This window comes from Chaetodon auriga, chromosome 12 (genome assembly GCF_051107435.1).
Source record: "Chaetodon auriga isolate fChaAug3 chromosome 12, fChaAug3.hap1, whole genome shotgun sequence".
Lineage (NCBI taxonomy): Eukaryota > Metazoa > Chordata > Actinopteri > Chaetodontiformes > Chaetodontidae > Chaetodon > Chaetodon auriga.
The window spans coordinates 5903582-5928814 of NC_135085.1; the positions used below are offsets into that span (position 1 = coordinate 5903582).

The window sequence follows — 25233 nt, forward strand, 5'->3', positions numbered from 1 at the left end:
CTAATGTTAGCAAACTTTAAACTGGATTGGACTGGATCACTGATTTTTCGCCCTCCCTCACCCCAAAATCCAGCCCCCATCCTCCGTCTGCATTTGTACTATTTTAACCTGCTGCAAAGTGAGACTGTACGTTTTGCTGAACAGCGGCCTCTGTGGCTACAAATGGCATTACATAATGATGCATTTAATTTTCTCTCATTTCCTTTCTATTGTTCTTGATTTAGATGCTCTGAAGACATCATCATTTGACATCCTGACGTTTGACACTGTCAGAAGTAGAGAGGAGCCATGAAGTCAGTGAATGTCAGTCTCAGAGCAATAACCAAACTTGGCTAACATTAGCTGCCATGAGCTTCTGGTCATACCAGACCATGCAGCCCTGTAGCAGCAACAACAACAGAGCAAGGGTTCTTTTAATTTCTTAGAAATTCAACTTTTACAATTTTTGTATTGTTTCTTCTTTTAAAGCACTGAATATATGAAATGATAATTAAATCTTTCTGACAAAAGGAGCCCCTTATCATACATGGAGTGTTTATACTTCCATCAATTTGACTCTTGATTTCATGAAAAGAAAAAATATCAGATCCCACAGACAAAACAGTGTCATTTCATTGTAAGACCTTGTAGAGCAAAAAACTAGAAACTTAACTTAAAACCACAGATTGAAACCAAAACGTGGGAGTAACATTTATGCTTTGATGGACATCTGATGAAGAACACTGAAGGACTCTCCACATTAAAAAACAACACAAAATAAGACATTTATTCAGTGAGCACCAGTCAGTCAGTACAAACCTTCTTTTTCCTCAGAAGCTCAAGTTTTGTTTGAACAGTAACAGAATCAGACATCAGGGAAAGTAACTTTGAAAAAGAAAACATTTGAGACACTGAGGCCCTTCAGCCGGGCCTACATCACCTTTACAGGCAGACCTACATCTTACAGGTGAGAGAAAATCTCCAGTCATTTAGTGTGTGCGCAACACAAAATCTACATCTACTGAGTAAAAAATCAAACATTCGGACAGTAATGACACACATATATGTACAGGTTCCAATTTCATCATAATCTGTAAGTGAACTTGCTAGATTTTCACACTATGTCCTGCTACTGTAGAAATACATGAAAATCACACTGATTTCAACTCTAATGCTAATGCTAATGCTAAAGCACTGACGTTAATGTTGAGACTAGTTCAAATCACTCTATTGTGAGCAGCAGGACCAAAGCAAAGAAATGATTGATATGCTATCCTGATTTGGACTATCAGTCTTTAATATTGGATTATGGGATGCCAATTGAAAATGCAGTCATCTGATAAATAAATGCAACGCAAGGTTAGCAAACTTGGTGAGACAGCAAGTTTTCAGCAGCGTGTTTATCTGCATGGCTAATGTCTTTCTTTTTTTGTTTAATATCTGTAGATCGAGCAATTAGAGATCATAGTAAAATGCTTTTTTTTTCTTTTTTTTTTTTTTTTGGTAAATTCCAGCCAGTTTTTGGCTTTTCAGTGGCCTGAAGAAACAATGGATAGATGATGCTGTGATTTGTTGACTTTGCTGGGAGGAAGTCATTTACATAAACTGTATTTACATCTAAACGTCCGACAGAAAGAAATGGGCACCGATGTCTGACATTAGAGGGTAACAGTCACTCAAATAAAACATCTGACCAAAGAAAAAGCTCATCACACATGCACGGTAAATCGTATGTTTTGCCAATGGTTCACATTGTGCTCACACTGAAAAGGTAAGTGATAATCTGTACGTTTCTTCATGTCAACGAATCCCACTTAAAGACCAAAACCAGCAATGAACGCACGCTACTAACAAATATCTAAAGCCTTCTTCGTCTGTGTCATAGAGCTCCATTGTTGTCCGAAAACTATTAAAAACACATCAGTGGGCTACACTGTTACACTGGGCGACGTGTGTGTGTGTTTACCATGAACACACACACTGTAGGTTACTGTCACTCAGTGCTCATGCACCGTCCAGCTGCTGTAAATACAAAGTAGAGCACCAAATACATCAAGAGGAGATGGACCAACACATCATTGGTTTTGATGTTTTCATGGGGTTCGTTGACAACAGAAACATAGAATGCTGCCCTTTAAAAGGAAACGTCATCCTAAATGAGCCACACTTGATTCATGTCTCGCAGTGTAAATACAGCCTCTTCAAAAACAGCTAGCTCTGACAGACAACACTCGGTTCTACACTACAACACCGTCACGTTCAGAGAAGAGATCGAAATAAGGACCGTGTTTACCCCCAATTGTGTCCCATCAAAATAAAAAAGAATCCACAATAGTATTAATAAATACTACAATACCTTGTTTCCCTGCAAAGGAGATTGAACACAGATTGATACCCATGGTTTGGCAAGTTTTAGCCCAGTGACCAGAAATCTTAAATCATTCTGTGTTTTTTACATCACAGCAAACCATTTTGCAAATCTCGGTGTTGTATTAAAAAACATTGGATGTATTTTCTCCTGTTCTAAACAGCCTGTGGTCTCTATCTCTGTCTCTATTGGAAAATCATTTGGCAGATCTGTTGAAGTCGTTTAGTCCATCACCGTGAACACTAAATCCAGATTACTTCTGTCAGAATGCTATCGTTGTGAGGTCATGCAGTGCACTCTTTCATCTGCCCTTAAACTGTGTTTCCATGCAACAGTAACATAACAGGGAAGAAAAATGCAGACTTGATGTTCACAGTGATGGACCACCAACAAGAGTCTGGTAGCTCATTTTCATACTGGAAGGAATCCAATAGAAACCAATGGCTGCATGGAGCTGTAGGAGAAATACTCCAAATACACACATTTGAAAATGATGAGCAGAAATGTGAAGTATAAAGGATTTGTAGTTGTGGAGATAAACACTGGTATGGTCTGTTAAGTTATTCACGTCTGCTGCACGTCTCTCACTTCAAAAACACACACTGTAAATCCCAATGCTGTTACATGTTCATAGTGAATATAAATAACATAAATCTAGACTGGGACGGATGCGTGGCAACATTATGAAGTGTTGGATTACACATTGGCACTAAAGATGAAGCTAAACAAAGTGAAAGGAGCTGAAACGTGTGTCTGTGTTGGCACCTGCTGCTTTTTAACGTGTGTGTGTTTCACCTGCATGTATGACCACAAGTGCCCTTTGTCTGTGTGCTCGAATGTACTTTCTATGCACCGACACGTCATCATGGTGTGTGTATGTGCCTGCATGTGCTTCCCATTCAAATGAAAGTGTATGTGCACCGTGTCGCATTTTCTACTCTGCACGTTCAGCATGCCTGCATGTGTTCATGTGTGTGTGTGTGTGTGTGTGTGTGTGTGTGTGTGTTTCCCCTGTCTCTTCAGGTTCTCCTTTGATGTGTGTTCCCCACATATGTGTTCTCTATGCACAGCACGATGTAGTGGTTGGAGCAGGAGCGGGTGTGTTGTCCTAACAGTCGTCCCGTTTGCAGCAGTGCAGCCTGGCCCGTCACCGCCATGTCAGCCGTCCTCCAGGCCTCGCAGTAGTTAGTGGTCAGACGGATGCCCACTGTGCTGGAGCCATGCCATACCAACTTCTCTGGCCTGGGCGAACAAGGGGAGAGACAATTATTTACATCCTATTTAAGAAAGACCTATTTTACTTCAACCACCGCTAGTATTACTACTGTCCACTTCAGAGACAGCTGGGGCCTAAGTGGACATGATATCTATGGTCTGTGTCGAAGAAACGATTGATTTGGTTGAGTCTTTCAGGCAGACTGGGTCTTAGAAAAAAATCTGTTTGGATGATACACACACACACACACACACACACACACACACACAACCACACACACACACACACACACACACACACACACACACTCTCACCATGCTGAGTCAGTCATCACGTTGCGTCCATCAAAGGAGTAGATGGGTGTGGACGGGTTAAACGTGCCTCCATTCCCAGAGAAGATGGACATCCAGCTACTGAACAACACTTCACCCTGCGTGGAGCGATGGATAAAAGTGAACTGAATGATCTGAGAAGAAGATGAACCGTGAATCTGTATTAGCTTTAAATGAAACTCTAAATGGAAACATCAGGTCCTCCTCACCCTCAGATTAACCACGGGCATGTCAGTGCGGTCCACCTTCCTAACGATGGTTGCCAGGTCCTGGAGGTGTGAGGACAGGAAGGCCCTGTAGGTGGCTGTTAGCCCCATGGAACGTGCCTGCTGGTAGCACTGGAAGTCTGCCCCCCGGATGCCACGCATATCCCCTTTCAGGGGAGTGTTCAGTGCTACCAGATGGAGCTGCGGCACAGAAAAACAGCAGATGTGACACATTACTCGTCACAGATCTGGCATCAGCCAGGTGAGCCGGAGTCAGGCTGGTGCTGGGCCGACGAATTTTAGCTGCCAGGGTCTGGAAGGACTGTGTGATGAATGTGTGCATGCATGTGCATGCATGTAAAGGTGTTTGCTCACCCCGGGTACAGCGTTGAAGGTCTGTGGTAGAACATTATAGCTGGGCTGATATCCTCTGCTGCCCTCCTGAAGCTCCTGCTCAACAAAAACAGGAATTTATGTTGACTTCTAAATGTGAGGAAAAGTTAAGGTGACAGTTTTAGATCACAGCTGGATCTGCTCTTATCAGGGTTGGTGTTGTGTGTTAGTCAGTTTCCTACAGTGCCTCTTCTGTCAGCGCATGCACAATGTGTATGTGTATGTGTGAGTGTGTGTGTGTGTGTGTGTGTGTGTGTGTGTGTGTGTGTGCGTGTGAGAGAGAGAGAGAGAGAGCACCTGGCTATGGACCCTGTGTGGTCTGTTCCATTCTCCACCAGATCTGCTGAGGGCCTGAGATGCAGCTTGTGAGGACGGTCCATTCTGGATCAACTCTCCGAGCTGAAAGGACACACACACACACACACACACACACACACACACACACACACACACAGACAGACTCTTGTGAATTACCATCAACAGGTGGTTTTATTTTCTATAAAAGACACTGATACTACATGTTTGTACAGTGAAGATAAATAACACATGATTAAGAGAAGGATCAGGAAGTCCACACACTGAACCAATCAAACACAAGTCCACACACACAACACACACCTGGATCTTGCGCCAGCCGTTGCGTGTTCTGATGTACAGCTCTCCTCCTTTCTCAGACACGTAGACCAGTGTTCCCTCTGCGGCCCGGTGACTCTCTCTGTTCAGAGCGTGGATGGTCTTATAGGTGGCCACCTGAATGGACACAGCATCACAGCGTGAGTGCTGTGGCTTCAGGACCCTCTGAAGTTCTAAGTGTCAATATTAAGGCTAATCATGATAGAATAAAGGACACAATGTCATGGGGTTCACAAACTTTCTAACATTCTATTTCTTACATGACACAGCACATCAGAGGTAAAAAGATCTGCACAGTGGCTGGTATCTTACTGGATTGCCATATCCTGGAGGTCCTGGTGGGCCGGGAGGACCAGGAGGTCCGGGGACGTTGACAGCTGATGAAGACACATCAGAAATACATTTAATTAAAAACATTTCATGCATAAACATGAGGTCTATAACTTTTATGGACATAAGCTGAGGTGTCCACCCTCTCCTTCACAAGCACATACCTGACCCGTATGCAGGTACAGGTCCTGGAGGTCCAGCAGGGCCTGGCGGCCCTCGTGGACCAGGTCGTCCAAACCCAGGGGCCCCAGGCTGGCCTGGAGAACCAGCCGGTCCTGGAGGACCCACGACGGACTCACCTTTTGGGCCCTGCACGATCACATAAACAGACAGATATTCAACTGAGTTTAACTGAATCAACTGAATAATTGACAGTTTTTTCAGGATGATGCTCATTATTACAGAACTCACCACAAGTCCTGACCTCCCAGGCAGTCCCGGAGGACCCGGCACACCGCTGTCACCCTTCTCTCCTTTCTGACCTTGGTATCCCTGATCACCTCTAGCACCCTGAGAGATCCATAAAAAGAGAGACGAACATACAGAAGGTCACCCACAGATCACTTATTTCACATTATTGACTCCTCACTTGATCTTCCATCTCACAAACCATCAAACTCTTTGTTTCTAAAAAATCACAGCCTCCGGCATGTCAGACAAAGTGAATAAAAATTCAATAAATTCACACAGCAGTTTATTGATTATAGCTTTCAAGTTATAAAAACAGCATCATAGCGATCATGAGAACAGGGTTCCAAAGTAATAAACAAGAAACGTTTCTTGGATCAGCATAAGCAAACTGTTACTTAATCACACAGTCATCATACATTGAAAAACAGTAGCATTTATTTAGACTCATGTGTCTGTGCCACTTGATGAAATTAGTCTAATATTCACTCTCCTTTAAGTTCTGTTTTAGTCTTTATTCACCAGCTAGTCGCTAACTTTGCCTGTCAGTCCAGTGGCTTGTAGCTGAAAGGAGCTGCCTGCTGCTGATGATCCACTGTTAATGTAAAAATGGATGTTGGTTGTTGACCTATAGTTTGTGATAAATTGGTACTCACCACAATTCCATCTGGAAGCCTGGGTGCTGAGAAAAAAAGTTCCCACAGTCATTTTCCTTTCAAAAAATGTGTTTTTAAGCAAAATATTTAAACCAATGGGGACCCAGATGTTAGAGAAAGTCAGCAGCAGTCAATGAGACGTGTGTTGTAAAGCTCTTACCAGGTGTTCCTGCCTCTCCAGGTTGTCCCATTTCTCCTTTGTCTCCTTTGGCTCCCGATGTCACTGCCTCCTACACACACACACACACACATGCACACCCATTAACATTACAAGGACACCAGCCTGTTTATGGTCGCAGACAAACAGTCAACACCAGTGCACAGACTGCTGAATGCATAGACCGAATTCATTTTTTAAAGTCAAGCGGTTAAAGAACATTTTAAAAAGGGTAAAACTTGATTTTAATAAACACAACACAGGCGTCCATAGTTAGAACATTGCTGTCAGCTCTGCTAAAACACCAGTTAAATGCAAGGGATGCATGCTTGAGACAGCAGCACGTACAGCCCTCTCCCAGCTGTGGTGGTTAAAATACGACAGGTTAGGGAACGGGGTTAAAACACATGGTCTAAATGTTTCCCCAAACAGATCTGGGCTCATAAATGATGGTGAATTCACACAGTTTTTTAATGAGGGAATGTGTTTAAAGGATGGTGGCCCCTGCCAGACCGCACCCCGACCACCGCTGCTTTAGATTAAAATCAACACTATGCGCCCTCACATTGATGTCCCCATAGCTCAAAGGGAAAATAACATTTAGAGGGTGTTAAAATACATTATGTTTCAATATACTCGACTGTCAGCTCGGGATGATTTGTGCGCATTTGAGTTATATCGCTTCCCATTGTAATGATATTTTGAGGGCTTCTTTGCATAAGAAGTTTGACAATGGTTCAAAAAGTTCCCTGCAGCAGTTAAATGTGTGGCTGCTCACATATTCATAAGAGCGGCTTTGAGTTTCAATAATGAACCAGGCAATAACAGACATAATGAGATTTTAAAGTACAAATCTGTAGACCATATAATAGAAGCTCTCTCAGCTTTTTATCACACTGAATGTGACTTACTGTACATTAAACATCATAGTGGGAAAGATTCATTTTCATACATTTATGGAGGAGCCCTTCTACCACACCGAAAAAGTGACATTAGAAGAAAAAGGAGCCAAATTCCAATCAGACTTATTATCATGTCCAACAAGCCGCCATGAGTAGGCTTCAATGTAATTTTACGTTCCATCAAATGTCACATGTAAATGTTTGCATGTGTGTACTGAACTTTGCACACCAGCTGGTATTTTGATAAGAATTTGTGCATAATCTCTGCATCAAACCTTCAACCTGTTTAATTAATTGGAATTCAGCCAAGACGAAACTGCAGCATCACCAGAGGCCACAGGAGACTCAAACAGAACGTTTTAAAGCAGAACCCACAAACCCAGCACCACAGAACAGGTCGTCTGAAACCATTACTATCTACAGTGGTGGAACGGATACTCACAACTTTTTTTTAGGTAAAAAATACCACAGTGTGAAAGTAATCAAAACTTGCTAAAAAATTTGCATCAAAATATACTTAAAGCACGAAAAGTACAAGTGCCCACTATGCAGAATGGTTCATTTCAGAGTCATGCATATTTTATTGGATTACAACAACAAACATAAATAGAAAGAGATTGTGATGATTTGAAAAACACTGACACTGAAACATTGAAAATAGCACAAAGACAACATATCAAATGTTGAAACTGAGAAATTTCATTGTTTTTGAAAGTTATATCCTAATTTACAATTTGATGGCAGCAACATGTCTCTAAAAAGAAGGGACAGTGCAAACAAAAGAGGTGAAAGGCTAAAAGAAAACAGCTGGTGGAACATCTCACACTTCATCAGGTTCATGATACTCACCTGTTGCCATCAAGAGGTGAGTAATTGATTGGGTATAAAAAAGAGCATCCCAGAGAGGTGCAGGCTTTCTGAAGTAAAGATGGGGAGGGCTTCACCTCTCTGTGACACACTGTGCCGGAAACTAGTGACACAATTTAAGAATAATGTTTCTCAACATGAAACTGCAAAGAATTTGGGGATTTCATTGTCTGCAGTTCATAAAGTCAATAACAGATTGAGGGAATTTGAAGAAATCTGGACGCAAGGGACGAATCTGAAAACCAGTGTTGGCTGGCCGCGATGTTCAGGCCCTCAGACGCCACTGCACTGAAAACAGACACGATTCTGTAGTGGACATCACTGCATGGGCTCAGGAAGGGGCCATGCTGGCCTCAGGGAAGGCCTTGCTTATTTCACCAAGACACTGCCAAACCACATTCTGCATGTATTCCAACATCATGGCTCCGCAGTGAAAGAGCTAAACTGGCTGCCTGCAGTCCAGACGCATCGAAAGTGTTTGGTGCGTTATGAAACGTAAAACAGGACAAAGGAGACAGTGAACTGTGGAGCAGCTGAACTCGTACATCCGGCAAAAATGGGAAAACATTCCACTGTCTAAATGACAGCAGTTTGTCTCCTCAGCTCTCAAACGCTTTAACACAGTGTGTTGTTAAAAGAAGAGGTAAACACGCCCCCGTCCAAACTTTTGGAAACATGTTGCTGCCATCAAATCTCTGTTTCAACATTTGATATGTTGTCCTTGTGCTATTTTAAATTAAATATGAGGTTTCAGTGTTTTGCAAATCATCACATTCTGTTTCTATTTCCATTTTATGGTGCCCCAACTTTTTTAAAAAATGGGGTTGTGTAATTATTGATAGAATGGTGTGTGTGTCACAGGTGAAGTTGGGGCTCACTTGATATACTGCTGTGTGGCTTAACCTATATAACCTATAATATTATGGATTTACTCGTCCATTATCTGAATCTGCAAAGTAACTTGTAACTAAATTCAAGTAAAAAGTGCAATGTTTCCCTCAGAAATAAAGTACAGTGGAAGTATAAAGCAGCATAAAATTGAGTTTCTTAAGTAGAGCACAAGTATGTCACATTTGCCGTTGAGCACAGTTCTTGAGTAAATGTACTTAGTTACTTTTCCACCACTGTCTGTCTACCTAATGAAAGGCAGGCCAGAGTTTGATACATTTCACTTTAAATACAATCAATTAAGGATGGCGTTTTTCTTCACGGCCAACATTTTAGCAACAAATGCCTTTTTTGAATTGATTGAACTGAAAAGTGAAATGGCACCAACTCTGATGCACATACAGCAGAGGAATGAGTGTGAACACTGTCAATTCTGTTTCCTCCTCCCTGTCAGCTTCCCTTTCCGGAGATGACGAGGACAGCGAAGACAGACGAGGCAAGCAGGATTCAGACTCAGACCCCCTTTAACACCCGGCATTAACATTCATCCTGGGCGATCAGACTGGATTTAACAAACACGCAGAACATCTTGATGTAAATGAATGCAAGATGCAGCAAAGATCAGACCAGCCACGCCATGTTCACAGGTGGCTACTTGATCTATAATCTATATCTGGCAACCGATTATAATAAATTTTGCTCGTTGATTCAACCGCAAATATGTGTCAGTTAGGTAAGACAATGAAATATATGTCGAGATACAGTCTGTATCCAAGAGGAATGTTAACTCCTGATGAACTGAGGCCAGACCTGCAGACATGTAGGCTTTACAAAGATCACTAAGACAGAGGGAGGAGAGGAGAGAAGAAAATGAAGGGAGGTGGGACAGGTGGGGGAGAGGATGGGACGCTGTTTGTAGCCCAGACCAGAGAGCTGCCATGCTGCTACACCCACACACCAACAGAACCACCGGATGGTCCAATTTCAAACTGAAACAGACCAATCAGATGGTCCGACTCAGACTTACTCGTCCCTTCTTGCAGTGCGGTCTGGGGCGCACTGGAAACACTGTCTTTAAAATTCAAGAAAAGAGCAGTGGAATCAGACTAAATGATGAATCAACTTCAAATTAGCTGGAATGAGGCAGGTCAAACACTGTCCTGTAGATGATATATAGAGATTAAAACAAAAAAACAAAACAAAACGCTGTCTTCTAGTGATATTGGTGCTCCACAGACAGATACTTTATCACAGTGTTTCTTTTTTAAAAGCCAGTATGTGTTGTACTTTTATGTGATTTATGTGATTACAGCATGTTTCAAATTATTCTGATGACTTGAGGAAAAATGAGACAAATTTGGTTTAAACTGGAGCCAAAGTCATTTTTCCAGTACACGTCACTGCCTTTAATATTTCTAACTGATGTTCGGTGATGTTCTACAGATATACAATAACAGCATATGATAATGCAGATCATCAATAAAAATAAGTTTCCTGGATTTCTGCCATTTAAATGCATTTTTATGAAGCTATGCAAAACATATGTCTGTGAAACAAGCCTTATAAGTATTGCTATAACTGCTGGCTGTTTAACATCAACGTCATGATCATCAACATCATCAACATCATCATCTTCTGCCAACTGAAAGTCTCAGATACGAGACTCAGATACGAAATAAAAAGCCAAAGATGGAAACATACTCCGTTCAGCCCAAGAATTCTTCCTGGAGGTCCAGGTTGGCCTGGAGGTCCTGGAGGTCCCTGAGAGAGAGACAGAGAATATTATCACAATAGTTTCAGTTCCTCATCTGATCGGACAGTTACTGACTGAAGGGACAGTCCATCATCCTAATGGAAACAGAAGGGTCACCCTGCCACCAAAATTCAAAGTGCAAGACTGAAACATGCTGTCACAGCCTGCTGAGACTGACTTACATCAGCAGCTTGTCTTATCTAAAGGGGTCTGTATGGATCTGTCTTAAATGTCAAATAGATTATTGATCAGGGTCAACAAGAAAACCACAGATCTCTTCCTCCCTTTCCTTTTCCTCTTACCGGGAGGCCGACAGAGTCTCCCCTGTCTCCTTTCCTCCCAGGCAAACCGGGTCGTCCCTGCAGAGAGAGAAACAGTGAAACCCCTCAGTGTTTGTAAAAGGCAAAAAGCTCTTATGCAGGTTTGAACAGTTCTGTTGTAGTTTTTGTTAGAGATAAAATTAGAAATCAAAATTTCAGGCCAAGTTTTGTCTTGGCACTGACAGATACGTTTTATGAGTTTTGAGTACCAGTGGTTCAGTAGACTCTGCCTACAAAGATGATGTTCACTTCCTGACAAATATACAACAAACAGGCACTCACTGGGCGACCGGGGAAGCCATATTCTCCTTTTTGTCCAGATGGTCCTATTGGGCCCTGAAATAAAGAGCGATGTACACATCAATTCTATTTCTTCATTAAATAGTTTACCATTGTTTCTGATAACTAAAATAAAACTAAAAAGATTTTTGTATAGCTTGTTCATATGAACAAATGTGACATATTCCAAATGATAAAACCTGATGGTGAACTCACCATAAGTCCGGCAGGTCCAGGGAACCCACGGTCACCCTAAGACATTACAAAGCAGGACAGCAAAATGTGAGATGAGAACACGACGGGGATGTGGTGGGAGATTTAAATTAATGGCAGAAATAAACATGTTTTCGATGCCAGCTTGTTTTTCTGTTTCTCTGGAATAACTGAGAGATTGTTCCCATCTTCACAAAACCCCAGATTTGGTCCCCATTTGGTCTCTAAAAGGCTGAGCTACATTGTATTTCTTAGGGCTCAGCATTGAGAGTGTATATAGAATTACAACACCCATATAAACACTAGCATGACGCGTTACTTTACTGTACTGCTTTACTGTATCACTTTTCTTGTACCTTGATGCCTTTGGGCCCCTGGGGGCCTCTTGGCGCTGATAAGATGGATCCATCAGCAGCAATGGTCACCCCTGGCTCTCCCTTCTCTCCCTGTTAGTGCAAAGAAAGAACATTTTCAACATGTCTTTTGTTTCTAGACATGACATTTGTTCTAATCCACGTTCTTTGGAGCTCTGTCATCACTCTGGGGTCTAGTTCTCACCTTGATTCCTGTTGGTCCGTGAATACCTGGAGGGCCTATGTCCCCCTTTGGTCCCCTGGGGCCCTGAGGAGGGATGAAAGGGTCATGAGGCAGAGTTTGGAGGTTTAGCAAGGATGACAGCAATTAAAAGGAAGGCCGTGGAGCTTTGTAAAGTTTACAGCTGATATAAAAAAGGTTCATGGGTGCTGGATTTATGGAGGTGTAAAAATTCTATTCAAGTAACACCATCTGTCAATAACATTTGCAGCACTTCTGGTACCTACCCAGTTTAGCCCAAGGACAGCAAAAGCAAAATTGAAAAAAAGTTGACATTGCTTTCAAATAATTGATGCATCTCTGTGTCATAATGTATAAAATACTCATGTACACTCTTCATATCAAATGCAGGTGATAAAAATGCTCAGCATAAGGTGGTGTTGCAAAATGTTCTTACAGGAAATCCAGCTTTGCCAGGCAAGCCTTCAGGGCCCTGCAACACGCAGACACAACACACACGACACACACATCCACGTGCATGCATGCGCACACATAAAGACACACAGATGCAAGCAAAAGCAGTGGAGCTCGGTTAATGATCTTTTCTGACAGAGCAGAAATGACATGCTCATACGCAGCAGCATCAAACGCAACTGCAGCCAAAGCACTTGAAAAATGCACAGATGATGCTCCAGTGAAGTGTGTTGCAGGGTGATACAAGAGCTATATTGCTGTATTTTAGGTAAAATCACAGTAAATGTAGCAGTTTAAAAGACTGTCTGCCTTAATAGCTACGCACCATTGGCCCTGGTGGTCCTCTGATCTCAGTGAAGTTGAAGATACCATCTGTAGCATTCAGCAGCAGCTGTAGACAGAAAAAAAATTACATTTCGTATTCAGAGGTATGTAAAATTTATTAAACAGGAAAATAGCTGTGGCACCTGAGGAATACCATAGTCAAAGCTCTGGCTTTTACTTTCTTTTCTTTCTTTTGTATTGCTATAAAAAACTAATGCAAAAGAACACGCCCAATAATATTCCAAACAAATTTGTTAATGTATCTAATACTCACCCCCTGCAGGCTTTTTTGAGCAACAAATTAAAGAAGCTTACCCTGCAAACTACAAGTACTACAACTACAACCAAAGGAAACTGTTTGTTCAGCCTCATTTTGGCACATTTTGGTGGAACAATTGAGGTTTTGATCAGATTACTAGACTGCAAAAATGGTCACCATTATACTCCACAACAAATACCACCAACAAAGCCCCCAAAGAGTCACAGTGAGAATATTTCTTCTGAACTACTTTTGCATTCACTCCCATTGAGCTTTCACTTTTCTTGCCAATATTTTTCGCATTCACAATGGCCTGAAACATAATTATGTGTATGTGTGTGTGTGAGTGGTCGTACATCCTGCAGACTAATCGCTGATCCAGGAGGTCCAGGAGGCCCAGGTGGTCCTGGAATACCGAGTCCATCAATGCCTCGATCACCCTTAAGAACACAGAAAAGGAAATTATTAGTCCTTTACTCAAATAAAAATGTTAATATAGTAGAGCGTCTGCCTTTGGAGGCAGAGGAGGCAGCAGGAGACTGCATTAGACCCGGTCAGCAGTAACTTAATATCCACAGATAATGTTTTGTTCAGATACCTTTGGTCCTGGATTGCCCTTTTCTCCTTTGGCCCCCTGTTTGTAAAGAGAAATAAAAAGAAATTAATGTGTAAATTCAATAATGTCTTTTTTTATCATATTATCACACACTGAATGGATGTCAACTAGTTAACTGGGAAAGTTTTACATTTTAATGAGTTTCTAGCTTCTAGCTAGTTACCTGTGACTAGCACTTGCTAACTTGCTAACGTGTTATTCCAGCTGGATCTTCCTGATTCCCATGAAACGTGGTAACTAGGCTACTGTACTGCGACTGCTGTGTGCTGCGTTTGGCAAGTTGTTGGCAAGCATTTACATGTTGCGGCAACTTCCTGACAATCGACAGCTAACACTAACCTCAGGCCCTGTGACTGCAGCACCCAAGTAGTCCCATCTGGTTTCACAGACTCTCCCAATGCAGACTCATTTCAACTCTGAGTGAACAAACTACTTTGCAACCAACAGTTGCAAATCATCAACACATCTGTTGTGCGACCACCTGCTACTTCTTACCCTTGCACCTGGTAGTCCAGCAGGACCCTGAAGACCCTCTGGTCCTGGGTCCCCTGGCTCACCCTGCAGTCACACACAGCACAGACAGATGTAACAGAGCAGAAGTGATTTCACTGCAAAGTGTTTAACTGGAGTTGTACACATTATATGTAGTTCATTTCTTAGTAATGATGATGATCAGATAATACAAAGACCTCTAAGTTAACATCTACTGACCACCGAATACACAGTTAAGGCTGTCAAGATCATATACTACTGACTAAGAAATCCAAAGCATAATCATTTCAGATTCAGCTTACCTTGACAGAGAGCCCTGGGGCACCTGTGGCTCCATCCTCACCCTGCAGAAAACATGAGAGGGCATCGTCAACTACTGAGCAACAAGGAGCAATAAAAAAGAGGATACAAGGACGCACTACACACAGACGAATCAAATTATTATGAGCTGTTGAAGTTAGACCACCAACCACCTTCTGCAAGCATAAGGCATAAACTTAATGAATTTTCATAGATTACCTTAGGTCCCTCGGGGCCAGGTTGGCCAGGGGGACCCTGGGAAAAAACAGAACAAGAAAGTCTTAGTGGATGAAACAATATATACAGTCTACATAAAAACCACACACTCTCACACTGACCTGTGGGCCTCTGACTCCAGCTCCAATGAGCATGTCACTCTTCCCAGATCCCTCCATGTCCTGCAAACAAGCACAGTCTGATGTTACTCATTGAACTGAGATCTTCTAGACTCATGAGGTGAGGATCATGCCTTTCTGCTCTAAATCAACCTGTTGTCTCCTTCCTGGCTTATTAATTAAGATAATCTTTAATTCGGTATATAAAAGAGGGTCACCTCTACAAAGAATTTGGTTCCTGGAGGTCCAGGGGGACCAGGGGGTCCTGGGGGACCTGTTGGGCCTCTCTTCCCTTGTGGACCAGTAGGCCCTGGTGGCCCTGAGGACCCTGCAATACCCACGTTCCCGCATTCACCCTGCAGAAATAAAGAGATACAGGAAAGGTGCCTTGTTAACACAGATTTGTCCTTCTTCCAAACTGAAAAATGGGGATCAATTCAAAATACTGTATACAGTAGCATATGGTGTGCAGTGGATTGTTTTGGCTTACTCAACATAGAGAGTAGCATATTACCTTTGGTCCAGATGGCCCAGGTAACCCTTGGGTACCCTAAGGATGTAGAGAAGGAAGAAAGAAAAGAATTATTCCTTCTGGAGTGGCCACTTCATGACTTTAATTAAGCAGTGGGTGAAACTGGGACAATATAAGATCAATTTTAAGAATATTATCAGAAAGCCATTTGCAATAAGTTTTTGCACTTTCTTGTATGATCACAAACTATGGTCATTTGGCTTGGTCGAGTGGTGGCCAAATGTGAAACTGTGTGTGAATGGTTTCACTGTCTCTCCTGTGGATATCAGCAGCCTCCTCTGTGATTTGGATATTGCCCACTGAGGCCTGGACACAGCACATCTTGATGATCATACCTTCATCCCGGAAGCTCCTGGTAGACCTGGAGCTCCATCTTTTCCTGGTGGACCCTGTACATACAAATACAAACACACACAAGTAGATGGAGACAAACAAAACAGCGATGAGTCACAGAGAATATGTCAGTATGGAAAACAGAGCAAATATGAAGCTGTTTGTTGACCCTCCAGCCATTCCAACAGGGACCAACGGCAAATCCAAAGCTGACAGTCACTTTGAAGGAATACTGAAAGTATTTGTGAAACTGGGTCATTAGTTAGTTTACTTAAGTGATGAGAGATCATCCATGCACCAACATTTTTCTGTGTTACGACAAGATTGATAATGCATCATGCTCACAATTTAACAGAGACAGTGCTGAGTGATTGTTGATTAGCATTGCAGTCGAGTAAGACCAACTTAATTAATAATAAAGTTAGTAGCTGACTGACATAAAACTGTCAGGATTGGCTGCATAGAACTGGAATAAAATTGAAATGTATCTCCCAGTCAGCTCTTTGTGCCTGAGATGGAGCTCATTCTGACAGCTTACTGTCATTCAGCTAAACCGTAGGCAGTGCAGCCTTCGAGCAAGTCTGTTTTCTCATCACTTAATGGGAAAGTTATTCAAAATCAGTGTATTCCTTGTATAAGCAGCATCAGACCAAAGTACAGCAATGTTTCTGTACAATTAATTTGTACAAACGGACAACATAGTGTACCAAAGGCCTCAGATTTTTCAGTAAAACATTAAGTTCCAAAGCACACTGAATTATTGACAGATGGCTCATTAAATGACACTGAAAGTTTACACTTATACGCAACTACTAGGGAGGCCTAAGGATGGCGATACTGGTCAGTCTGTCTGTTGATCTTTAGAGCAAATAAATCCAATGCAGGGTATGTTTAGATCTACTGGCCAATGTACCATCAAATGCTTTCTGTGCATATTCATAATATGCAGAGGATGAATCCTAAGGATTTCACTGACCCCACAACCTCTCTACAGGTGGTACCGTCAAAATCTTTACTCACCCAGCAGTTTGGTCAAATGAATGCCTTCATAAACCAACAGCTGGATTTTTATGAAATTTGCCTGTGGTCAAAAATACTAATACAAACACATACACAAGCCAAAGGATAAAAGCTTTTCCTTTTTGAACACTCTATGAGCTTTCCTGATACGCTTCATTCAGGCCAAAATGTCAACAGGCAGGTTAAGACAACATTTGCAAAGCACATTTATGAGAATAAACTGTTTTCATAAGATTTCCTCTCGTGCCTCTCTAGTCTGATAAATGTACTGAGTCACTTTTAGATTTGAGCAAAATCTGAGCACATCAGCATGCCTTGGTACTTTGCATTGACTGAGAAGCGGCAAAACACAGCAACACACAAAAAGAGACAATAAAACAGGCAGATTTGCTCCTTTACCATGTTGTATGAAAAAAGCAAAACAGCAGCTCAAACTGAGGTTATAAAGCAAGTTTGAGGTCAGCTCCCATCAGTTCATTCACTTCACCATGAACGGTGAAACTTCATGCTGAAATGTGTCATTTGGTAATGACAACATTTGAACTGAAAGCAAATGAACCAAAAGTAAGTGACCAGATTCCAAGCAGGTCATTATTAAGCTGTAACATCAGCTGTCAGGTGGATTCTCAAAAAGCAAAGGAAGAGTGATGCCTGCCACACACACACACACACACACACACACACACACACACACACACACACACACACACACACGCACACACATCCACGAACAAGCACAGCACTTCAGCCATCTTGGTGCAGTTTATTCCGCTGCGAGCCAGCAATGAAGACAACATGGTGGGAGATAATGTACAGTCATTAGCCTGAGCATTGGAGCAGTGAGCTAAAGTTGGACTTTATCATGGCGTCAATGTTTTAATGGGATAAAAGCACAACTGATGCAAATAAACCCATGGAATTGCCTCAGATTAGCATTTAATATTGTCCCATATTGAAGATGAGTGTTGTGTCCTCAATGCTCAAACTTTTGACTGGAATTCTGCCTTTTATTGTTTGCTGGTTTAGCCAGCAAACCAGCACAATATACCTCGCCTGAACCCCAAGCAGACCCAAAGTCAAGCCCGGAAACAGAGGCAAAGCTGGATTCAGAACTGAACCCAGAACTGAAACCAGAGCTGAGGTCAGAGGACAACTCTGAGCTCAAACCTGAACCGTCAAGCCCAGAACCACTAAACCAATCCTCAAACATCTGAAACAGAGTGGAGAGGAAGAGGAAACGGCAGGAGTGGAGCAGAAGGCGGAGAAGTGGGGGGGGGGGGGGGGGGGGGGGCAATAAAGATTGATGTGGAGATGATGAGAACAGATGTAGAGGGAGAATAAAAGACAGACTGGTCATTGGCCATGACACACACAAATATCAATGACTAAAATACGATTTAAGAAGAAAAATATATTGAAGAGGAATTTTATTTGGAAATGAAAAAAGGATTTAACTACGTCTGGATAAAAGCATATAAATAACAGAGATTAAAAGGAGCACAAGAGGAAAGACAGACAGCACACAACGATAATAAAGACAGCAACACCACAAATAAAACACAAAGGGAAAGGCAAAGCACTCACGCATAAATAATGGAGTTGAAAAGTTAGCAAATCTTACAAAGCATGCTACAATATATTTTAAAGTATCCAGTTCTTCAATGCAAAATTGATCTCGAACAGCTTTTATTTATGCTTCAGTGACATTTCTACATCGTCAATCTGTATTTTAATCATAAAACCACTCAGATTCCCAATAGAAGTCTTAAATTCCTCTGACATGACACGAATGATTTGGTGCTATTACATCTGGAAAAATGTGAAACGTGTGTGTCTGCTGTTTCTAAGTGAATATCAACTTGACAGCTGATAGATGGTCAAAAGCAGTCAGAGCAATCTGTATCTTCACAATCATTTTATGCAGAATTCAAGAATTTACTGAACGCATACACAGACCTGCAGGCTGAAGACATGTATAGCCAACGCTGAAACACCACATGGCTTTAAAACTGTGTACTGAATGTGTATCAATGCAGGCCCTCTAGGCAGACTCTGCACACCTCCATATGGATTCAGAAAACAATGCATGTGGCTCAATATTTGCAATGAAATGAACACCATTTGTCTTTGATCTGGGTAACTTACAGGTATTCCAGGTTTGCCTGGCGGCCCCTCTCTGCCAGGGACACCGGGTGGTCCAGCATGCCCTGGAGAGAGGCCTTCAGCTATGTCAGATGATGACAGGATGGGTCCCGGGGGACCAGGAGGTCCTGGAGGCCCAGGCACACCAGGAGGACCCTGGTGGAAAGAGGCATTTTATTTTTTCCACTGTGGAAAATGAAACTATCAGACTATGGAATATATCCCCGTGCCCTTTCTCTTACCCTGATGAGTTCAGTGTCGCTGTCCAGGTCTTCAAACCCAGAACCCAGGGCATCTGCTCCATACTGTAACACAGATTAACACAAAGTCTAACACGCGCCTACACGCAAATGTTTGTTTACTACGTGTTGATTTTATCTCTAAAAAATGCAGGATAATAACACAAGTTCATGTTATGTGTATGGATAAAAACACACATAGGGACACCATGAACTGTGATACTCACAGGTACGCTGCGGGATCTGGGGGGTCCAGGAGGCCCAGGGAGGCCGGGAGGGCCTGGTAAACCAACTCCTTGATCTCCCTGTAGAGAGGAAAGGCAGGAAGAAGAGGTAAGAAGCAAAAGATCTGCTTTTCACAGTTTTTTTGATCACATCCACCATCAGGGGATGCCATTGCCATGGGGGGGTGTGCTTGGTCTGCAGCCGTGTTTAGGTGGGCGGTACGTGCCAAAGACAAACCCGCATGAATGCCAGGACCCAAGGTTTCCTATGAAAGTGTATTTTAAATAAAAAGTCTACCGCTTGTACTAAGTTATTAAGTGCAACCATGTGTACTTTAGCTGTACCTTCTCTCCTTTCGCTCCAGCTTCTCCATCCAAACCTGGAAATCCCTGAGATCCTCTCTGACCCTGGACATTACAAACAGTAAATTTCATTTCATTTCAGTTTAGTTATTTCATGTGATATAAGACAGAAGAAGCACTGAAGAGATGAATAACTCACTGGATCTCCCTTTTCACCCTTGCTTCCCTGCAGAGAGAAGGATTTAGGATTAGCCCTAAATCTTGTGAACTCAGAGCTACATAAACACACACACATGCTCTCTATCACTTTGGCACACACACACACACACCTTCTGTCCATCTCTTCCTGGCAGTCCTGTGGATCCAGGGGTTCCTGGCGTTCCCTGTGGCCCTCTTGGCCCAGGTTGAGCTTGCCCAGGTAGATAGGTAGGCCCTGGTGGGCCAGGTGGGCCTCTGGGTCCAGGATCTCCACGTTCTCCTTTCAACCCATGCCTGCCATGACCCTGGAAATTCAAATCAATCCTCATATTGTGTGTGTGTGTGTGTGTGTGTGTGTGTAAAGAAGACAGACTGTGATGGAAAGACGCTACTGGGCAGAGGATTTAGAATATACTGTAATGTTTGAGCAACATCAAAAATATCACATCTGAACTTACCTCTCCTGACCTCTCCCCGACCTCCTCTGTCCGGTGTGGCCCTGTACACATAGCATATGACATGACCAATCCGATTACTATGAGGTAACACTGGTCTATTTACCTTCATGCTTTTTTTTTTTTTTTGCTACATCTTATTGCATGTTGCTGCTGTAATAAACCCGTTCCTCTCCTGCTGCAATCAGGATGAACTAAGTATATAATTACAACAGTAGGAACCTTTGATTTGATGTAAAGCTACTGTTTGATTTCCTTGATGCAAATTTATGATGCTAGTCTCTGGGATCAAATGGATCAGGAGGTGGCCCCTGTTGAACATTAGACACAAGGAAAACAAGATTTATTCTGACCTCTTATCAGCATTTCCTCACTGGCCCCTGTTGGGGTCTGGTGACCGGAGTACTCAACGATCTCCACCTCCGGAGCCTCAGTGGGTGGAGCTCTGACTGGAACACTGTCCTCCTTCTCAAAGAAATGAAGAAGATGAGGAGGTCAATGGGTCACCCAAATCAAATTCTTCCTGTGAGAAGCGTGATTTTTGCTTAGCAAATACTGTGGTGTCATAAATTTACCACACAGCAAGGTTCATGAAAACTTGCTTATGAAGTTGTCATTAACCTAACTAGTGAACAAAAGTGCCTCTTAATGAAGGATAACTGGCTAAAACCATGAGGATTCATACTGTACAAATTAAACTGAAAATGCTCATCATTCATCGAACAGGATCTTGAAGAAAATATCAAATAATATATCGTCTGAGCTTTCCGTTGACACTGTTGCTGCTGAATGTCTCCAGACCAGAAAAAAGCATCTACCATGACTTCAACATCAGTCATCCAGCTTCTGAAGGACAGTTTGCTTTGAAGCCTCAAAGTCAGTGTTGATTATGGGATGTTTAGGGTCAGACTGACTTCCTGGTTGTGGGAGAATGAAACATGGCACCAGAACAGAGAAGAAACACCCACACAGACATATACAAGGACTGCTGTTTCAGGGCTCTGATGAAGGAGAGGGGTGCATCAAACCACACACACACGCACACACATGTATAGCCCTAACAGACTAAATTCTCGTTTCCACTAGACTCTTTTTTAGGATCAGCATAGTTTCAACTGGCAAAGAAACTACAGCTTTGACAAGCTCTTTTTGTTTAAGTTGTTCAAACCTGCTGTATAGCGTTTAAACTCATATTTACAAAGATATGAAATATTTCAGGCTGAATTTCACCGACATGTGGTATATTTCTGTTTCATGTAAGGACGTAGCCAACCAAAACATGACATCACCTCTGAGCACCTCCAACCACCCAGCACTTCATCCAGCCAACCCACCTGTGCTGAGCCATGCTGTCTGTCCTGTGTGTTCTTCATCATTTCCTCCTCTGTCTCTCTGTCATCCAGAGCATCATCTCCACTGGTGTATCCCGAGGCCTTTATCAAACATCACACGACATGTTGGTTTGGAAAATATTATATATTGTTATGTTATAGATACTGTTACAAACAAAAGAACAAATGAAAGAAACTAGTAGAGAAAGTAGGAATGACAGAAGGAAAGGGAATACAACTGCAAATGTTTGATGTCAGATTGAAATCCTGTCAGAATCGGATTAATGTGGCACGAAATAAAAAGTTGTCAGATTATTACGGTGTTGTTCAGTGAAACCCTTTAACCACTAGGGGGTACTGTTGATTCATGTATATATTATTTGTTCAGGATATGGAACCACTACTCTCAAAATCTTCAGTTTTATCTTAAATGGTGGGGTCCTGGATGTCTGTATGCCACCTCTACTGTGTTTGTGTGTGTCTCACATAAGGATCGTCGTCTTCACACTGCTCCTCAGCTGCTCTGGGATCGTCTTTGATCACCAGCTGCTGAATGGATCCCTGGAGGGAGGAAGAGAGAGAGAGAGGAATTAGGAACACTGTAAAAGCAACTATCATGGTGTGTTTTTGCACACAAAACAGCTTCTAAAATATGATGTTTTGCTATTAATGAAACTACCCAACAGTATGTACAAGTACAGCTGACACAAGATTAGCTGTGTCAGCTGTCAAACTTTCTGTCAAAGTTGTTAATAAATTCTTAATAAATTTCCCTCGCTTCATTTTATAAATTAAAATTCATTACAGCGGATTAATCCACAATGAAAGTCATTATTACTTGCAGTGGCCTTGACAAAATAGCTCAAAATGAACTCCAATTACAACAATAAAATCCAGCTTTTACATTTAACACTTGCATAACCTTTAGACTGTTGTCTTCCTCAAATAAATGTTAAATGTTTCAGTGTCTTCAAACTTTCAGGAGTTACATTGTTTTCTTCCACTTAGACTGTCATGTCCTCCATTTCCCAGAATGCAAAGAAGAGGGTCTTTATCTTTGGTAATGGATTTCTCTGTGTGAATCTGAGTCGATATTCAAACCATCATGTTTCAGGCGTGTCTGAGATATTTTCTCATTACACCAGTCAGTCATACATACAAATAAGCTGACTACTTCTGATTTTTCCTTTTAAAGAAAATTCATCATTATATTACAAAACAATTTCACTAATTACACCTTTTTTTAAAAAACACACACAAGATTCTGTGTGAAAAGAGTTGCATCTTGTAGCCAGAAGGAGCATCATCTAAGAAAGATTCAACAGGCAAAACTGAATTTGAATGTTTTCCGGCGTCTGCAGGGGGCCAAGAGGAAGGATTGCTCTAAAGTGTGATGGTGTTGTAGCCCCTTTCTGTCTCAATAAACAGAGGAGCACCACACACACAATGAAGGACAGTCCACTTGCTGATATCACCATAGAAACCGGAGTCCCAAAGACACACATGCAAAACACTCAAACTCACAGCATGGTAGTGATAATGCTGGTTTATACAGCTCTATGGGAACATGGAGACATGTCAATACCTGTGGTCAGCATTCAAAACATTCACAACCTTCACACACAAACACATGCTCAGAAGGGCCCCATGCCATTACTGTTTTCCTTTGAAGACAACAAACCAAGGACACACACACAAACACAGAGTGACCCAAATATTTCAGACTGGACATGACTGACGCTGTCGTCCTCTGTCGTCATGCTTCAGATAACCCGTACAGAAAGTCAGGCTACACCGAACAAAGCAGAAGGAAGCGGGCCCCGTTCACTCACCATGGCAACAAGCCACAAGCATCGGTGAATTCAGAATGGACAGGGAGCCATCAGTGTGACTCGTTTCAGTGACTCTTTGAGATGAGTCTATACTCTGTTTGGAATGTAGCGCACAGTAAGATGTCATTCCTACTGAACAACAGTTACTTGCCACAGGTTTCTATTTTTCCTGATTAGAATAGCAGCACACTTCAATGCCTGAGTCGAGAGCCTTGATCTGACCACAAGTAAGCCTTGCTGACATCTCAGACTTCCTCATCTGCCATCGACTTACTCCCCTGTGCTCTCCTCCCTTCCACTTCTCACCCCTCTCCCTCCGCTCTTCACCGGTTCTTTCCTCCCCTCTTACTTCCTCTCTGTCACTTATCTTCATGGCTTTATCCAGTAAAGGCTCTAACAGATCCAGCTCAGGAAGAAGTACTCGATGTGTTCGTAACATTTTGCCTCTGTTTAGATCCGGCTGCATCCTGATCAGTGTTGGAAACAGAAGTCATCAACTGCCACTTGGTTGGGATTAAGCATAGGTCATTCATATCTGTACATTTACTGCACTTCTCCGGCTTTTCAGTGCCACAAATCCAAAGTGGATGATGGTAAAAACATAGCGATGCAGCTTCTCTGGTACTGGTCATTTGTTATTTTCCTGGTTGACAGGCTTCAACAACATTTTCTTGGAAACAGGCACAAGGGTTTTATATTTCTGCTCGTTGCATACACAATGAGATACGCTGCTTACAAGAAAAAGCAACATGGTCAGTAAATTCGTGCAAGAATTTGGTGAAAACATAAATTGTTCCAGTAGACTGAATGCTGGGAAGTTTCCAGAGGAGATGGACTGAGGTCAGACAACATGTCAGCTCTTTACATGGTAATGAGAGGCCAGGGCATACAAGCAGACACACACCTACGCACATACGCACACACACGTACACACACATGCGTAATCCTGAGACATACTGCACACTCATATTGACATAGTCTGCCAGTCTCATTCTTTCTCCTTCTTTTAGAAAGACACTTACAGACACGCTCACATTTAGAGGATTTCTAGACTTACCACAAACTTGTCAAGCCCTGTGCTTCCTGCGTTAGATACAAAAATGCCTGAATTGTGGGAGAAGGTGAGTCTTTCTGGCCTCCGGTGGAAAGTAGTTCTCTCGGCCTCCCCACAGTCCATGTAGAGGCGCACCTCTTCATGCTCCACCACCAGCTGACAGACAGTTCGAATACACCAGTTTAATGATTGAAGATTTAAGATGAATTGATGCTTTATTTGTGTACATTTATTAACAACAAAGGCGAGAAAGAACGATGCTCTTTTTCCTAATACTGTATGTCAAACGTTAGGGATGCTAATTTTCAAATTACATCCTGACAGTTAATGTGGTGC

At 42.3% G+C, this 25233-nt stretch overlaps 1 protein-coding gene across 2 annotated transcripts in view; it reads right to left on the reverse strand.

Annotated features, from left to right (window-relative positions):
• Nucleotides 1-739: 739 nt before the first annotated feature.
• col15a1b (collagen, type XV, alpha 1b) overlaps nucleotides 740-25233 on the reverse strand; it is a 49218-nt gene continuing 24724 nt past the window's right edge. The window contains exons 5-44 of one of the 2 annotated variants that reach the window (XM_076745424.1): nucleotides 24901-25053; nucleotides 22498-22572; nucleotides 22015-22113; nucleotides 21034-21145; nucleotides 20684-20724; nucleotides 20357-20530; nucleotides 20227-20253; nucleotides 20070-20132; nucleotides 19728-19805; nucleotides 19504-19566; nucleotides 19265-19417; nucleotides 16102-16155; nucleotides 15749-15784; nucleotides 15453-15590; nucleotides 15238-15297; nucleotides 15119-15154; nucleotides 14902-14943; nucleotides 14603-14665; nucleotides 14090-14125; nucleotides 13848-13931; nucleotides 13234-13299; nucleotides 12892-12927; nucleotides 12459-12521; nucleotides 12257-12346; nucleotides 11904-11939; nucleotides 11691-11744; nucleotides 11391-11447; nucleotides 11037-11096; nucleotides 10363-10407; nucleotides 6682-6751; nucleotides 6522-6547; nucleotides 5869-5967; nucleotides 5622-5766; nucleotides 5440-5504; nucleotides 5113-5244; nucleotides 4792-4893; nucleotides 4477-4551; nucleotides 4105-4302; nucleotides 3878-3993; nucleotides 740-3589 (exon numbers count right to left, since the gene is read on the reverse strand). In XM_076745424.1, coding sequence (XP_076601539.1) covers nucleotides 3367-3589; nucleotides 3878-3993; nucleotides 4105-4302; nucleotides 4477-4551; nucleotides 4792-4893; nucleotides 5113-5244; nucleotides 5440-5504; nucleotides 5622-5766; nucleotides 5869-5967; nucleotides 6522-6547; nucleotides 6682-6751; nucleotides 10363-10407; nucleotides 11037-11096; nucleotides 11391-11447; nucleotides 11691-11744; nucleotides 11904-11939; nucleotides 12257-12346; nucleotides 12459-12521; nucleotides 12892-12927; nucleotides 13234-13299; nucleotides 13848-13931; nucleotides 14090-14125; nucleotides 14603-14665; nucleotides 14902-14943; nucleotides 15119-15154; nucleotides 15238-15297; nucleotides 15453-15590; nucleotides 15749-15784; nucleotides 16102-16155; nucleotides 19265-19417; nucleotides 19504-19566; nucleotides 19728-19805; nucleotides 20070-20132; nucleotides 20227-20253; nucleotides 20357-20530; nucleotides 20684-20724; nucleotides 21034-21145; nucleotides 22015-22113; nucleotides 22498-22572; nucleotides 24901-25053 — 3345 coding nt within the window. In that variant the 3' untranslated portion in view covers nucleotides 740-3366. The remainder of the gene's footprint in view (nucleotides 3590-3877; nucleotides 3994-4104; nucleotides 4303-4476; nucleotides 4552-4791; nucleotides 4894-5112; nucleotides 5245-5439; nucleotides 5505-5621; nucleotides 5767-5868; nucleotides 5968-6521; nucleotides 6548-6681; nucleotides 6752-10362; nucleotides 10408-11036; nucleotides 11097-11390; nucleotides 11448-11690; nucleotides 11745-11903; nucleotides 11940-12256; nucleotides 12347-12458; nucleotides 12522-12891; nucleotides 12928-13233; nucleotides 13300-13847; nucleotides 13932-14089; nucleotides 14126-14602; nucleotides 14666-14901; nucleotides 14944-15118; nucleotides 15155-15237; nucleotides 15298-15452; nucleotides 15591-15748; nucleotides 15785-16101; nucleotides 16156-19264; nucleotides 19418-19503; nucleotides 19567-19727; nucleotides 19806-20069; nucleotides 20133-20226; nucleotides 20254-20356; nucleotides 20531-20683; nucleotides 20725-21033; nucleotides 21146-22014; nucleotides 22114-22497; nucleotides 22573-24900; nucleotides 25054-25233) is intronic. The other variant, XM_076745425.1, reaches the window with a different exon arrangement.